Source organism: Micropterus salmoides, unplaced genomic scaffold (genome assembly GCF_014851395.1).
Source record: "Micropterus salmoides isolate LMB-PRFRI ecotype aquatic unplaced genomic scaffold, ASM1485139v1 Ms_hic_scaffold_8, whole genome shotgun sequence".
Taxonomy (NCBI): Eukaryota; Metazoa; Chordata; class Actinopteri; order Centrarchiformes; family Centrarchidae; genus Micropterus; species Micropterus salmoides.
This window is the reverse complement of record NW_024044570.1, coordinates 17,879,795-17,895,980: the sequence shown is the minus strand read 5'-3', so window position 1 is coordinate 17,895,980 and position 16,186 is coordinate 17,879,795. Positions and strand designations below refer to the sequence as shown.

Genomic DNA, 16,186 nt, shown 5'->3' with positions numbered 1-16,186 from the left:
GCACTCGCGAGAGAAGTGAGACGCGCATGTTGTGTGGATTCACCTGCTATTAAAAAGCTTGCTTTGTCATCCAACGAAGGTAAAAAATGAAAGGGCAACTGGACTTGGTTGAAGCTACTGGAAGACGTTTCGTCCCTTATCCAAAGGACTTCTTCAGTTCTGACTGACTGGCAGGGAAACTCAGCTATTTAACCTCAGTGGGGTCGTTATCTCGGGTCATCGATACCGCTGGTTCGTTAGTGTTCCTTGTTGCTGTGACGACAGTCGTTACAGTCGTTGAGACTACCTGTGGCCAAGACTGAACGACCATCGTTGGTATCTTCACCTGAGGCCAATAGGTTACGTTTGTTGAGTTTCCTGGGAAGTGATGAAAGGACAGCATTGTAAGTGGGGGATAAGTGGTGGCGTAGACCCCCTCCCCTGTTCAATGACGGCTTCTCAACCCTGGTGTAGATGGCTTCCTTGACACCTCTTTCAAACCATCCATCTTCTCTGTCTAAAATGCGCACCTGGTGGTCCTCAAACGAGTGTCCTCTGTCCTTCAGATGTAAGTAGACAGCAGAGTCTTGACCTGAGGAGTTGGCCCTTCTGTGTTGAGCCATGCGTTTGTGTAGTGGTTGTTTAGTCTCCCCAATATACAGGTCCGTGCATTCCTCACTGCATTGGACCGCATACACTAGATTGCTTTTCTTGTGTTTGGGTGTGCGGTCTTTGGGGTGTACCAGCATCTGTCTTAGCGTGTTCTTGGGTTTAAAAAACACAGGGATGTTATGTTTGTTAAAAATCCTCCTGAGTTTCTCTGATACTCCAGACACGTATGGAATCACAATGTTGTTGCGTTTGACCTTCTTTTCCTCCTCCCCTGTAGTTTTGTTCTTCTTGGATTTTGTGGCTGTCTTCACAAAAGCCCATTTAGGGTATCCACAGGCTGTAAGTGCCCCCTTCAGGTGGTTCTGTTCCTTCTCTCTGGCTTGGGCGCTTGTTGGTATGTTTTCCGCTCTGTGGTGCAGTGTTCTCATGACCCCTAGCTTGTGCTCCAGTGGGTGGTGTGAATCGAAGAGTAGGTATTGGTCTGTGTGTGGGTTTTCTGTAAACACCAATCTGCAGGCTCCTGTCCTCTTCAATGTGTACAGCGCAGTCCAGGAAGGCCAAACTGTTGTTGTGAACATCTTCTCGTGTGAACTTGATGTTACTGTCCACAGAGTTGATGTGTTCTGTGAAGGCTTGCACTTCCTGGCTTTTGATTTTGACCCAGGTGTCGTCCACATATCTGTACCAGTGGCTCGGTGCTATTCCTCTGAAGGAGTTGAGGGCTTTATTCTCCACTTCTTCCATGTAGATGTTGGCCACAATCGGGGATACCGGTGAGCCCATGGCACAGCCATGCTTCTGTCTGTAGAATCCACCGTTGTACTGGAAATAGGTGGTGTTTAGACAGAGGTCGAGTAATTTGCAGATTTGGTCAGGGCTAGCTAGTTCTGTTGTCCAGGGTGTTGTCTTGTGTTAGCCGTTTCCTAACGGTTTCTACTGCCTCTATGGTGGGGATGCAGGTGAACAAAGAAGTCACGTCATAGGATACCATGGTTTCATCTGGATCCAGTTTTAGTCCTCGAACTTTGTTTTTCCAATTCAATAGAGTTTTGGATGTGGTGAGGCGTGTTTCCCACCAATGGAGCTAAGATGGTGGAAATGTGTTTGGCAATGTTGTAGGTGACCGAGTTAATGCTGCTGATAATCGGCCTGAGTGGGGCTCCTTCTTTGTGTATCTTGGGTAGTCCATAAATGAATGGAATGGCTTCTCCAGGATACAAACGGTAATATTGTTCACGGGTGATGGTGTTGTCCTTCTGTAACTGTTGTAGACATTCTATGGCCTTTTTCTTGTATCCGCTGGTTGGGTCTCGTCTCAGTGTCTCATACGTGTTTGTGTCCATTAGTAGTATGTTGACTTTGTTCTGGTAGTCAGCTGTGTTAAGTACTACCGTGCATCTTCCTTTGTCCGCAGGTAGGATAGTGATGTTTTGATCCTTGCTCAGGGATGTCACAGCCTTCCTTTCTTGGATGGTGAGGTTGGAAGGGGGGGCCTTCGCATTAGAAAGGGCTGCAGATACCTTTAGTCTGAGCTGTTCCGCTTCTGTTTCTGTTAATTTGTTTTTCCTAATGGCTGATTCTGTGGCTGTGATGAGGTCTACTATCGGTAGTTGCTGTGGTGTAATGGCAAAGTTTAATCCTTTGGCCAGAACGTCTTTCTCTGGTTGGGTGAGTTCCCTATCTGACAAGTTTTTCACCCATCTGTTGTCTGTTTCAAGTGTTGTGGGGTTATTGTCCTTTCTCCTCCAAGACAATTCTCCTGTTTTGTTAGTGCAGCTCGCTCTGGACTGTAGGTTTTGGAATTTCCGGGTCTGTCTTTCTTTGCTCTTGTTGTGCTGAGATAGCTGTGCTTTCTTGATGAAGTCCATGACCTTTACCAGTGCTGTACTGGGCAGATGTGTTTCTAGTTTGTGGTGTATGTTGTCCATTTCTTTGTTCAGGGCTTCAATTGTGAAGTGTATCTGTCTCACTCTCTCGTTCAGTAGCTAGTGTTGTGCTTTCTCCAGGATTATTCCGGCTCTGTGTCCTTTTACTGTGGAGCCTAAGTGTAGGCTGTTGGGAATAAGTTTGTGTTGTCTGCATCTCAGGTTGAATCGTAGGTGATTCCTGTAGTCTGCAATTTTCCTGGCTGTCCTTTCATACTCCCGTACCAATCTGAGGGTGTTCATCCCAAAATGATTAGCAAGATGTCTATGAAGATTCTCAGTCATCCAGGTCATAGTTATCCAAGGTAAAAAATGAAGGGCAACTGGACTTGGTACCAGTCCAGTTTACCAAGTCCAGTTGCCCTTCATTTTTTACCTTCGTTGGATAACTATGACCTGGATGACTGAGAATCTTCATAGACAGCTTGCTTTGTCATCGCTGCCGTTGGTTGAGTGGATAATTAACGACAGGCCAGACTAGTCTGACAGCCAGTCCGCGAGTTAAATCTCTACAATGTTTTCTTGTTTACAATGTTGTTCGTCAGTAGCGCGAAAGACAATAGGTTTTACTAATGAAGTTGTGACAAAACACAAAACACAGCATATGATAGGCTACGTTACAATCCAGAATATTGGGGTCACAAGAACAAGACTAGAAGATATTTTATGTTCTGAAGAATAGCTTACAACAAGAAATGTTAAATAACAAATGTAAGTGCTATGAGAGTTTTTTTTGGCACAATAAGAAAACATGCATTGCAATGTAAATATATATAGAAAACATCTGCAAAAATTACTTAAGATAAAAGAAAACTGTTTACTGATTACTGCATTATATTCAATTATATTTTTATATTCTGAATCGTCACCTGCCACTTTTTCACTAGCCACATTTTTGTTGTTGGGAAATTACGCTTTATACAATTAAAGTTGACAATGGCACGCTTAAATTGGCGTGCTAAAATGTACTAATATTATCATTAGCTATCATTAAATACTATTTATTTAAAAAAGCAGCAGGCTAAATGCTGTAAAAAAAAAAAGTAGAAAAATTATCTGCATTAGAAACAAAGAGCAAAGGTGAAAAAATCACACACATTTAAGGCAATAGGATTAAAATGTTATGTATAGGCCTATATCATTTTTGTGCACTTTTGGAGTGTTTGTTTTGCATCTGCATTTCCTCAGAGCTCTGACTGGATTTATGTTTATCATCATGAAGCTCTGCAGTAGCTCTGAGTAACTGGAGATATGAATTGAGTATACAGGTCTTTATTTTCCAGATTATTCCCCTACAAACGCATCTTCTGCTTTCATTCATGGCATGAAAACTTTTTATTAAACCATAGAATCAACTCTGGAAAGGTAGTTGTGATATGACGATTTGAAGGGCAGCCCTGCTAGTAGTCTGTTTTCTTTTATAAACACCAGCATGTCCCTTAATCATGAAGATATCGATATTTTACAGCATTTAATGGTACTTTCCTGCTGCTTTTCTCTGCCTCTGCTCTGCCTGTTCTCTTTCCTTCGTTCTCCTGTGCATTTTCTCTCCACACTGCTCTGCCACGCACTGACTGAACGCTGTGTTGATGTGCGTGTGCATGCGACCAGTCGCGTGTGATGACCATAAACTGTATATAAGAAGGTGACGACAGAGATCAAAACATCAAATTAAAAGCGAGGGAGGCTAACAGTCTACAGGTCTGAGTGCAGTTTCATTCGACTTTATATATTTTCTTTTATGAAAGTCTGGATGTATTTTCTATTTGACGTGCGCACTCGCGAGAGAAGTGAGAGAGTGAGACGCGCAAGTTGTGTGGATTCACCTGCTATTAAAAAGCTTGCTTTGTGATCGCTGCCTTTGGTTGAGTGGATAATTAACGACAGGCCAGACTAGTCTGACAGCCAGTCTGTGAGTTAAATCTCTACAACGTTTTCTTGTTTACAATGTTGTTCGTCAGTAGCGTTAAAGACAATAGGCTTCAGTAATGAAGCTTAGAGTTGTGACAAAACACAAAACACAGCATATGATAGGCTACGTTACAATCCAGAATATTGGGGTCACAAGAACAAGACTAGAAGATATTTTATTATTACGTTTACACTACATCCACACACTGAGCCTAGGTGCTCAAAGAGAAACTAACATTCACACAATGGCGGAACAGGCGCCAAGGAGACTTCGACATGAAGCCTGGGGGAGCCGGGGATTGAACCGCCGACCTTTCGATTAACGGCCCACCAGCTCTTCCCACTGAAAACAGCCGCCCCAATGTGACGTAAATATATAGAGAAAACACATCTGCATTGTCAAAAAAAATTACTTAAGCTAAAAGAAAACTATTTACTGATTACTGCATTATATTCAATTATATTTTTATATTCGGAATCGTCACCTGCCACCTGAATTTTGTGTTTCCCTTTATATAAATAAAGACATTTCCACCATAAATTGGTGCGGAAAATATCTCCAGAATGCAGGAAATTAAGTGTTTAATGCTCAAAATCATCTGGGGGAGGACCCACAGACCCCCCAATCCTATATTTTCATCAATGAATATTTCTTTAAATGGCTTTTTGGGATAAACAACAGAAAAAGTGTTGGGGACATGTTCCCAGCCTCCCCAGTGTAAATTACACCTAAGCAGGTGGGGAGAATAGACTGATTTTCTAAAGTTTAGTGTTAATCACCATTTAACTCAGCCAGTTAGGAGCTACATGAAGCCTTAGATGTTTTATGAAAAAGATGCCTTAGGAATCAATGAACAACTCATCCTGACAGACCACAATGGAGTGGAAATATTGGACTCAGAAGGAACAAGAGGTGCTTCATTAGAACAATTTTATTTACCATCTCAAATTATAGTTTAGGTAACCCTGTGTCTTGAAAATGTACTGTGACAGTAGCATGAACTTTTAAGTTGCTTCACAGCTAAGTGGCAAATATATTGGGCTATTAATTGTCACGTCAACATTTATAAAGTCTCACATTTTAAACTGGAACCATAAACAATGTCAAACCTTTGCCATTTCAGATAAAAACTAAATGAATATACATTCACATGTCCGTCTTCAAGAGTGAGGCTACTCACTACTGGCTACTGTTACACCCCCTCAGTTTTTCCTCCTGACATCAGGCACTGTAAAAGGCTAAGCATGGCCTGAATTAAAGAGCAGAGCTGGTCTGATACAACATATTCAAAGAGAATACATGAAAGTACCTAATGGCACATTTCTCCGTCAGTCTGTCCAGAAACACTGCCATGTTTATCTGAGTCTTTCCTTTGATACAACTATATCTCCTACAATTGGACAGTTTCAGTCAATGGACACTTTATGCAATATTTGATTGGCACAAAAGCAATCGTTTCTGTGTCCATAATCAATCTGAATGTAATGGCATGTGCATACATTAACAGTTTCTAATTATTTAATATATACATGTGACGTTTCTCTTTCACAGATGCAGAGATGATGAGGGTGGACTGGACAGTGTGTTCGAGAAGATCGAGGTAATTGTCCTGGCTGCTCAGGGTTTGTCTGAGGTGACAACTCCCATTCAGGGACTCTCTGACCTGCTCCATCGAAACAGGAACACAACATTTACTGACCGAAGAACAGTCCAGAAATGTTAGGGATACATTCACTTGTCTGGTTTACAGAGGTAAGTCTTGTCCTCAAGAAGACAAAAAATAATCTATTCACCCTGACAAACATATTGTTGTTGTTTGGTGGAATTTATGATGTAGTGGTCATTTAAAAGCTCAAGTGTCCTGCTCCTGGTGTTCTTTGTATAGCCAATTGAGATTAAGGAAACCAGTCTGTAAAAACAGAGCCATTCCTTAAGCGTACATCAGGAATTTACATCCGTGATGTTAAGTGGCACAGGGTGTGCTTGGAGCATCTGTAGACACAGAAAGGAATTTGTTAATTCTCTCTGAACTTATACCATACATAGACTCAGTTACATAAAGGATGCTTTTTTGAAACGCTGTCTGACATTCAATTGGAAAATATTTTTCATTCTTCATCTAGTATATCTTGTATTGTGTTTTCAGACCTCTAATATTTATTTCTTACACTGGCAGGAATCATGGAAGATCCAGTATTTGCAGCATGCTGTGGAAGTTTGGTCGGATGCAGATCCTGCACTACTGTGTGGCTTCAGAATTCCTCAATGTGTTTGAAGTGTCAAGCGGATGATTTTTCCATCAACATTCACAGAGTCACTGGCCTTTCTGGTGTAGTAAATGTCATGAGAGAGCTGGCACACGAAGAGTAAATGCTGCTTTTCTGCTTGCCACCAATCCTTATTTGTCAGTGTTATATCATGTTATAAATACTTTTGATATTGAGGACTGATGTTTTTTATGTCGCATCTTAGTTCTGGAGTTTTAAGAGCTAGAAAATGTAACGATGTTTTATGTTACATCATTGTTCCCACCTCACAGTAGTTTTATAAGAGCTAGTAGGTCTAAATGTGGCAAGATGTTTTTATGCTACATTATTGTTCTCAGCCCACAGTGATTTTATAAGAGCTAGTAGGCCTAAACATGGCAATATGTTGTGACAGGCTCTTCTGTGGAGATTTGCAAAGCTGGACTTACTTTGTTTGTCTGATTATTCTTTCTGTACAAACGCAAAATAAATATATTTCTTCTCCATAAAACGACCCTGTGAATAATGGCTAATATGGGTACAATGACAGTAAAAGGATTTATTAATGGTAACAAAATAGGCAGTTGACATTTTTATAGTGACACTTATATACATATAAAGTAAAACTTGTATGGTAAATACTATCAGGGTATACTTACACCCTCTACTGTTGGAGTAGTAACTGCATAATGGTGTCCACAGACACAGATGTCCAGCGATCCGTTACAAGGCTCCTCACAATCCAGTGCATATGAAATTAGGAACAAGTGTTTGTTACATCGATGAGGTAGATCAAGGCCTCTTTGAAGGGAGCATAGTTGTAATTGACAGCACTGTCAAAAATAACTGAAAGGTGGGGATAATAATGTGCAAAGGGCTGCTCTGCTCTCACTTTGTCTGCCTCAGACAGAAAGGGGACACTTCCGAATGAAGATACTCTGGTGAGGGAGGATCCCATGTCCCTGTGATACATGTCAGCTGCAACTGTGGCATCTGGTAGAAGATCGGTTGTGATTTGTCTTGGTGTTCCAGTCCCTGCTAGGTGATTTGGTATCCCTCTCTCTTTAACAACACAAGAAATGTTTGTTGTGATGTTCAATAATAAAACACTTAAACTGAATAACTTGTAAGGGAAATGTGACATACCTGGAATCCCGTGAGCATTCCATGATTGCACAAATCTGTTTATGCCAATCTGGCACATCTGGCAGGTCAGATTGGATGTGCAGAACCTTGTCAGACTGTCCTCCATATCTATTGCTTCCTGATCTTGTAGCTGGATGAGGGCCTCCTTTAATGGATAATTCACTCTGTTGTTAATTTCTGGCCACATCCTTTCCACTGTGTGATTCTGTGTGTGTGTGTTTGTTTTTAAGGAGATGATAGAGGTTTGTTAGCAACGTGTTTCTATGTTATTAACAGTTGGGAACTAGTGAATAGACTAAGAATAACCTTGTTGTAAAATCCCCAAGACCACACAATGTTGAAAACATCATAAGAAAAAGTTATGGAATCAAAATCCTAGAATAAGTATTATCTGAAGTACTGATTGTAACCACTCTTGACAATTGGCCCAGGTTATTGATATATTTGAAATTATTAGATTACTCATTATGTAGTGGAGTATAAAGTAGCAGGACATGGATATGCTCAAGTATAGTACAAGTTCCTCAGACTTGTACTTAAGTGCATTACTTGGCTTAATATAGCCTACTTAGTTACTTTTCACCAATGGTGTAATGTAGATGCAGATGGTTGACATTACCCTTGTTGACTGTGTTTGGAGGTATGGCTGTCTTTGCTGCATGTAGAGGCACAGGTAAAACTCTTTGCCATGATCCACGCGAAGTTGATCCCACATTCCATAATGTGTTACTGCAGGTCTACATAAACATGTGAAACGCTCAATTATTAATATTATAACAATTGATAAAATATGTTCGATCAAACATAACATACAACACTGACCTGTACACCTCTTCATAGATGGCTAGATTGTTCTTTGCAGGCATACTTGTATTTTGCACCAATTTTCTTGCTGTATCCATCTACAGCAATCACATGAGTCACTCCAAACATGACCGATTTTTCATTTTGGTCAGTGTGCATCTTTTGTCCCATATGCAAGCAAGAAAATATATTAGTCAGCATTACATATAGGCTAGGTATACATGTGCATGGTATAGGCTACATGGCCAGAAGGGTCTGCCAGCAGACCTCTGTGGGACTCATCCCATCTGTCGGGACAGAAATTACATCAGAATCACCCACAACTTTGTAAACAAAAGGTAACCACCATAATACATAAACAGTTCATGTCAATATTTAAGTTGAAACAATAATGCATAGAATTAATTGAAAAATATTATCTGGATGTGCACGGTTAAAGGCCACAAAGCACAAAGACTATTCCATAGATTTCACGAATGGTTGACTGTGATTCAGAATATGCTGATATAGGATATGATTTAAAATACTATGTTGTGCAAGGTATTTTAACTGCTGAACTTTAATGTTAACTTAGGCTATATGACGGTTTAATGATATTACTGTACACTGGCTAATGAAATGCAGAGGAGGTGTATCATCCCAATTTGTTATCTTAAACCTTTATAGAAAGCCATTTAAACATTTATTCCGTAAAACGCACTAGTCGCTATTTAAAAACTACTAGTACTTATTTATTAGCTACTAGTAACTATCCCTGTTTTACTAGTAACAATTGATTACATACTAGTACTTAATTTTTTGTTACTAGTGACTATTCCATTAGTTCCATTAGCAGGGCTTGACATTAACTTTTTTACTCACTAGCCAATGTGGCTAGTGGTTTTTCACTAGCCACGCAGCATTTTCACTAGCTACATTTTTGTTTGTTGGGAAATTACGCTTTATACAATTAAAGTTGACAATGGCACGCTTAAATTGGCGTGCTAAAATGTACTAATATTATCATTAGCTATCATTAAACTATTTATTTAAAAAAGCAGCAGGCTAAATGCTGTAAAAAAAAAAAGTAGAAAAATTATCTGCAATAGAAACAAAGAGCAAAGGTGAAAAATCACACACATTTAAGGCAATAGGATTAAAATGTTATGTATAGGCCTATATCATTTTTGTGCACTTTTGGAGTGTTTGTTTTGCATCTGCATTTCCTCAGAGCTCTGACTGGATTTATGTTTATCATCATGAAGCTCTGCAGTAGCTCTGAGTAACTGGAGATATGAATTGAGTATACAGGTCTTTATTTCCAGATTATTCCCCTACAAACGCATCTTCTGCTTTCATTCATGGCATGAAACTTTTTATTAAACCATAGAATCAACTCTGGAAAGGTAGTTGTGATACGATTTGAAGGGCAGCCCTGCTAGTAGTCTGTTTTCTTTTATAAACACCAGCATGTCCCTTAATCATGAAGATATCGATATTTTACAGCATTTAATGGTACTTTCCTGCTGCTTTTCTCCGCCTCTGCTCTGCCTGTTCTCTTTCCTTCGTTCTCCTGTGCATTTTCTCTCCACACTGCTCGGCCACGCACACTCTCGTGTGTGCATTTGACCAGTCGCGTGTGATGACCATAAACTATAACAAGGCGATGACAGAGATCAAACCATCAAGTTAAAAGCGAGGGAGGCTAACGGTCTACAGGTCTGAGGGACTTTGGTTGATCTGTGACAGATTCAACTTTATATTCTCTTTTACAAAAGTCTGGATGTCATATTTGACGTGCGCACTCGCGAGAGAAGTGAGACGCGCATGTTGTGTGGATTCACCTGCTATTAAAAGCTTGCTTTGTCATCCAACGAAGGTAAAAAATGAAAGGGCAACTGGACTTGGTTGAAGCTACTGGAAGACGTTTCGTCCCTTATCCAAAGGACTTCTTCAGTTCTGACTGACTGGCAGGGAAACTCAGCTATTTAACCTCAGTGGGTCGTTATCTCGGGTCATCGATACCGCTGGTTCGTTAGTGTTCCTTGTTGCTGTGACGACAGTCGTTACAGTCGTTGAGACTACCTGTGGCCAAGACTGAACGACCATCGTTGGTATCTTCACCTGAGGCCAATAGGTTACGTTTGTTGAGTTTCCTGGGAAGTGATGAAAGGACAGCATTGTAAGTGGGGGATAAGTGGTGGCGTAGACCCCCTCCCCTGTTCAATGACGGCTTCTCAACCCTGGTGTAGATGGCTTCCTTGACACCTCTTTCAAACCATCCATCTTCTCTGTCTAAAATGCGCACCTGGTGGTCCTCAAACGAGTGTCCTCTGTCCTTCAGATGTAAGTAGACAGCAGAGTCTTGACCTGAGGAGTTGGCCCTTCTGTGTTGAGCCATGCGTTTGTGTAGTGGTTGTTTAGTCTCCCCAATATACAGGTCCGTGCATTCCTCACTGCATTGGACCGCATACACTAGATTGCTTTTCTTGTGTTTGGGTGTGCGGTCTTTGGGGTGTACCAGCATCTGTCTTAGCGTGTTCTTGGGTTTAAAAAACACAGGGATGTTATGTTTGTTAAAAATCCTCCTGAGTTTCTCTGATACTCCAGACACGTATGGAATCACAATGTTGTTGCGTTTGACCTTCTTTTCCTCCTCCCCTGTAGTTTTGTTCTTCTTGGATTTTGTGGCTGTCTTCACAAAAGCCCATTTAGGGTATCCACAGGCTGTAAGTGCCCCCTTCAGGTGGTTCTGTTCCTTCTCTCTGGCTTGGGCGCTTGTTGGTATGTTTTCCGCTCTGTGGTGCAGTGTTCTCATGACCCTAGCTTGTGCTCCAGTGGGTGGTGTGAATCGAAGAGTAGGTATTGGTCCGTGTGTGTGGGTTTTCTGTAAACACCAATCTGCAGGCTCCTGTCCTCTTCAATGTGTACAGCGCAGTCCAGGAAGGCCAAACTGTTGTTGTGAACATCTTCTCGTGTGAACTTGATGTTACTGTCCACAGAGTTGATGTGTTCTGTGAAGGCTTGCACTTCCTGGCTTTTTTTTGACCCAGGTGTCGTCCACATATCTGTACCAGTGGCTCGGTGCTATTCCTCTGAAGGAGTTGAGGGCTTTATTCTCCACTTCTTCCATGTAGATGTTGGCCACAATCGGGATACCGGTGAGCCCATGGCACAGCCATGCTTCTGTCTGTAGAATCCACCGTTGTACTGGAAATAGGTGGTGTTTAGACAGAGGTCGAGTAATTTGCAGATTTGGTCAGGGCTAGCTAGTTCTGTTGTCCAGGGTGTTGTCTTGTGTTAGCCGTTTCCTAACGGTTTCTACTGCCTCTATGGTGGGGATGCAGGTGAACAAAGAAGTCACGTCATAGGATACCATGGTTTCATCTGGATCCAGTTTTAGTCCTCGAACTTTGTTTTCCAATTCAATAGAGTTTTGTTTGGATGTGGTGAGGCGTGTTTCCCACCAATGGAGCTAAGATGGTGGAAATGTGTTTGGCAATGTTGTAGGTGACCGAGTTAATGCTGCTGATAATCGGCCTGAGTGGGGCTCCTTCTTTGTGTATCTTGGGTAGTCCATAAATGAATGGAATGGCTTCTCCAGGATACAAACGGTAATATTGTTCACGGGTGATGGTGTTGTCCTTCTGTAACTGTTGTAGACATTCTATGGCCTTTTTCTTGTATCCGCTGGTTGGGTCTCGTCTCAGTGTCTCATACGTGTTTGTGTCCATTAGTAGTATGTTGACTTTGTTCTGGTAGTCAGCTGTGTTAAGTACTACTGCATCTTCCTTTGTCCGCAGGTAGGATAGTGATGTTTTGATCCTTGCTCAGGATGTCACAGCCTTCCTTTCTTGGATGGTGAGGTTGGAAGGGGGGGCCTTCGCATTAGAAAGGGCTGCAGATACCTTTAGTCTGAGCTGTTCCGCTTCTGTTTCTGTTAATTTGTTTTTCCTAATGGCTGATTCTGTGGCTGTGATGAGGTCTACTATCGGTAGTTGCTGTGGTGTAATGGCAAAGTTTAATCCTTTGGCCAGAACGTCTTTCTCTGGTTGGGTGAGTTCCCTATCTGACAAGTTTTTCACCCATCTGTTGTCTGTTTCAAGTGTTGTGGGGTTATTGTCCTTTCTCCTCCAAGACAATTCTCCTGTTTTGTTAGTGCAGCTCGCTCTGGACTGTAGGTTTTGGAATTTCCGGGTCTGTCTTTCTTTGCTCTTGTTGTGCTGAGATAGCTGTGCTTTCTTGATGAAGTCCATGACCTTTACCAGTGCTGTACTGGGCAGATGTGTTTCTAGTTTGTGGTGTATGTTGTCCATTTCTTTGTTCAGGGCTTCAATTGTGAAGTGTATCTGTCTCACTCTCTCGTTCAGTAGCTAGTGTTGTGCTTTCTCCAGGATTATTCCGGCTCTGTGTCCTTTTACTGTGGAGCCTAAGTGTAGGCTGTGGGAATAAGTTTGTGTTGTCTGCATCTCAGGTTGAATCGTAGGTGATTCCTGTAGTCTGCAATTTTCCTGGCTGTCCTTTCATACTCCCGTACCAATCTGAGGGTGTTCATCCCAAAATGATTAGCAAGATGTCTATGAAGATTCTCAGTCATCCAGGTCATAGTTATCCAACAAAGGTAAAAAATGAAGGGCAACTGGACTTGGTACCAGTCCAGTTTACCAAGTCCAGTTGCCCTTCATTTTTTACCTTCGTTGGATAACTATGACCTGGATGACTGAGAATCTTCATAGACAGCTTGCTTTGTCATCGCTGCCGTTGGTTGAGTGGATAATTAACGACAGGCCAGACTAGTCTGACAGCCAGTCCGCGAGTTAAATCTCTACAATGTTTTCTTGTTTACAATGTTGTTCGTCAGTAGCGCGAAAGACAATAGGTTTTACTAATGAGTTGTGACAAAACACAAAACACAGCATATGATAGGCTACGTTACAATCCAGAATATTGGGGTCACAAGAACAAGACTAGAAGATATTTTAGTTCTGAAGAATAGCTTACAACAAGAAATGTTAAATAACAAATGTAAGTGCTATGAGAGTTTTTTTGGCACAATAAGAAAACATCATTGCAATGTAAATATATATAGAAAACACATCTGCAAAAATTACTTAAGATAAAAGAAAACCTGGGGGAGCCGGGGATTGAACCGCCGACCTTTCGATTAACGGCCCACCAGCTCTTCCCACTGAAAACAGCCGCCCCAATGTAACGTAAATATATAGAGAAAACACATCTGCATTGTCAAAAAAAATTACTTAAGCTAAAAGAAAACTATTTACTGATTACTGCATTATATTCAATTATATTTTTATATTCGATATCGTCACATACCACCTGAATTTTGTGTTCCCTTTATATAAATAAAGACATTTCCACCATAAATTGGTGCGGAAAATGTCTCCAGAACGCAGGAAATTAAGTGTTTAATGCTCAAAATCTTCTGGGGGAGGACCCACAGACCCCGCAGTCGTATATTTTCATCAATAAATATTTCTTTAAATAGCATTTTGTGATAAACAACAGAAAAAGTGTTGGGGACATGTCCCCAGCGTCCCCAGTGTAAATTTCACCTATGCAGGTGGGGCAAATAGACTGATTTTCTAAAGTTTAGTGTTAATCGCCATTTAACTCAGTCAGTTATGAGCTCCATGAAGCCTTAGATGTTTTATGAATCTGGTCCCTCCAGCACAGGTTTTATCAGCTGGCAATTTTCAATGCACATTTAAGAGTGCAAGTTGCAACTATTATTAACAATAATTGAAAGCTCAGGCTTATCAATAGCAGTAATAACAATGAACATAGGCCTATGTGCAGTTCTATCACCAAACTCATTCATTACAGAATATTAACAGTGAGGACACAAAGTGGTCCACATCATCTCAAGCACACTTATCGTCCAAAACGTCTCGGGTTACGTATGTAACCCTTGTTCCCCGAGAAGGGGAATTAGACACTGCGTCGGTGACGACACTATGGGAAACGCCTCTGGGCGTGGCAGGGCTGAATCATGAATGAAACTATTCCAATCCTATTGGTGTTGCTAGAATGGTAGCGTGTGATGGCGCAACTAGAGGCGTATATAAGCACAAGGAACTCGAACTGCGTCGGTGACAACACTAAGGGAACGAGATACCCACTAGGCCGTGCCGAAACCCTCGCCTTCCCCCAGCTTGCAGTACCCAGTAGGCACGACTAAGAGGGGAGCGCACGGGTGGGGTGCAGAAGGAAGGTCCAGACTGTAAAACCGGATGAAAGTGTGAGGAGTGGCCCAGCCAGCTGCCTCACACAAATCCTGGAGAGAAGCCCCTGAGAGGAGGGCCCTAGAGGCCATCATGCCTCTCGTAGAGTGCGCCCTCACGGCCATCTTAAGGGTCAGGTGCTTGGCCTCAGCCGACTCCAGGGGTTCGAAGGGGGCCCCAGCCAACGCTTCGAGATCCACTGCCAGGTCCCAAGTGGGAACCCTGGAAAAAGGGCCAGGTGAAAGACCCGGCCCTCCACCTGTGTCTGAAGCTTCTATCCATCCATACCGTAGCCTACGTGATGTGATTTTCAAAAATAGCCTTGATGGCAGATGCAAGCCAATAAGACTAAATAGCCATATTATATTTTATTATTAATTACTATTGCCCAGGTTTTATGGAATTTGCAAATAAAACAGCTGCTTTATGTAAACATGACACCAATGTGTCCCTGAGTAAGACACTTGACCCCTAGTTGCTCCAGAGACGTGCGACCTCTGATATATAGCAATTGTAAGTCGCTTTGGATAAAAGTTACAGCTAAATGAATAAATGTAATGTAAATGTAATGTAAACGCAATGAACATAAAGCCAAAAAAAGAGAACGTGATAAAATATGATCTACTCCACTGTGTCAAAACAGCAACCAGCTTTTGTTAGTTTTAATAAAACACCACCAGGTAGTTGCCTACTAACATATGTACACTCCTGTGACCACGTTTTCCCATAGCAAGCGCATTATACTACTGAATCCCCTCTGTGAGCGTGCGTATTATCATGATGGAGAACCAAAATGCCAGTGCATCAGAGATGAAAAATGGCGAAGGGGCAAATCTTTATATACACAGGGCCCTTCACGGCGTGAAGCGCATAGCGCAGTTGCGTTTGGGGCGTGTCCAACTCCAATTTTGCCAGTTTGAGGGCATCAATAATTGTCTTGGCGCCGGGCGCATGGTTCAAAAGAGTCGTACTTAGTCTGTGAATAAGTCATGGGTGTGTAGGGCATAACACATGGCAATACACCAATCAGTGTCATCTCCCTTTTAAAGCCAGGTGCGCTTGGATTCTCACTGCGCTGCGTTTATATAAATTATGAACCTGTTGTGGGTCACATCTCCCACACTGGTTTCATAGGTTTGTTGAACAAGTGTGCAGCACATCATTGAGTGTCTTAGCTGATGGAGCCGCACATTGCACCGACAGCGGTAGCATTCGCAAAAAATAGCTGGCAGCTCTCACACGCATTTTCTTAAGGAAATGCCCATTCTAGTCAGGTCTGTTACCTGACCGTCTCCTGACTTGGGTTGGGGGGCCTCCACACACAATGCTAGAACAGAAAAC

At 41.9% G+C, this 16,186-nt stretch overlaps 1 protein-coding gene and 1 long non-coding RNA gene across 3 annotated transcripts; one reads left to right on the top strand and one right to left on the bottom strand.

The window, feature by feature from the left end:
- Positions 1–6,050: 6,050 nt before the first annotated feature.
- On the top strand, positions 6,051–7,185 carry LOC119893148. Its single transcript, XR_005442765.1, has 2 exons — positions 6,051–6,180; positions 6,605–7,185. It is a non-coding gene; the product is annotated as an uncharacterized LOC119893148 (long non-coding RNA).
- On the bottom strand, positions 6,100–16,143 carry LOC119893144. Of its 2 annotated transcripts, XR_005442762.1 has the most exons (6): positions 16,129–16,143; positions 8,643–8,783; positions 8,440–8,557; positions 7,821–8,025; positions 7,334–7,736; positions 6,100–6,420 (listed from the first exon to the last, which is right to left on the bottom strand). XR_005442762.1 is itself a non-coding variant. In XM_038705107.1 (5 exons), the coding sequence occupies exons 1-4, from the start codon at positions 8,720–8,722 to the stop codon at positions 7,432–7,434; spliced, it is 708 nt and encodes a 235-aa protein (XP_038561035.1). In that variant the 5' UTR covers positions 8,723–8,947; the 3' UTR covers positions 6,100–6,420; positions 7,334–7,431. The 2 variants fall into 2 exon arrangements, 1 of the variants encoding a protein (XP_038561035.1); XM_038705107.1 differs by lacking the exon at positions 16,129–16,143 and having other exon boundaries at positions 8,643–8,947.
- Between the last annotated feature and the right edge of the window lie 43 nt (positions 16,144–16,186).

Bases quoted from the DNA above. Each gene is read 5' to 3' on its own strand.
- LOC119893144 (XM_038705107.1), bottom strand. From the start codon at position 8,722: ATGGATACAGCAAGAAAATTGGTGCAAAATACAAGTATGCCTGCAAAG. The intron at 8,558-8,642 runs GTCAGTGTTGTA...ATGTTTATGTAG, and splicing joins ATCTATGAAGAGGTGTACAG to ACCTGCAGTAACACATTATG. The intron at 7,737-7,820 runs GTATGTCACATT...GTGTTGTTAAAG, and splicing joins GAATGCTCACGGGATTCCAG to AGAGAGGGATACCAAATCAC.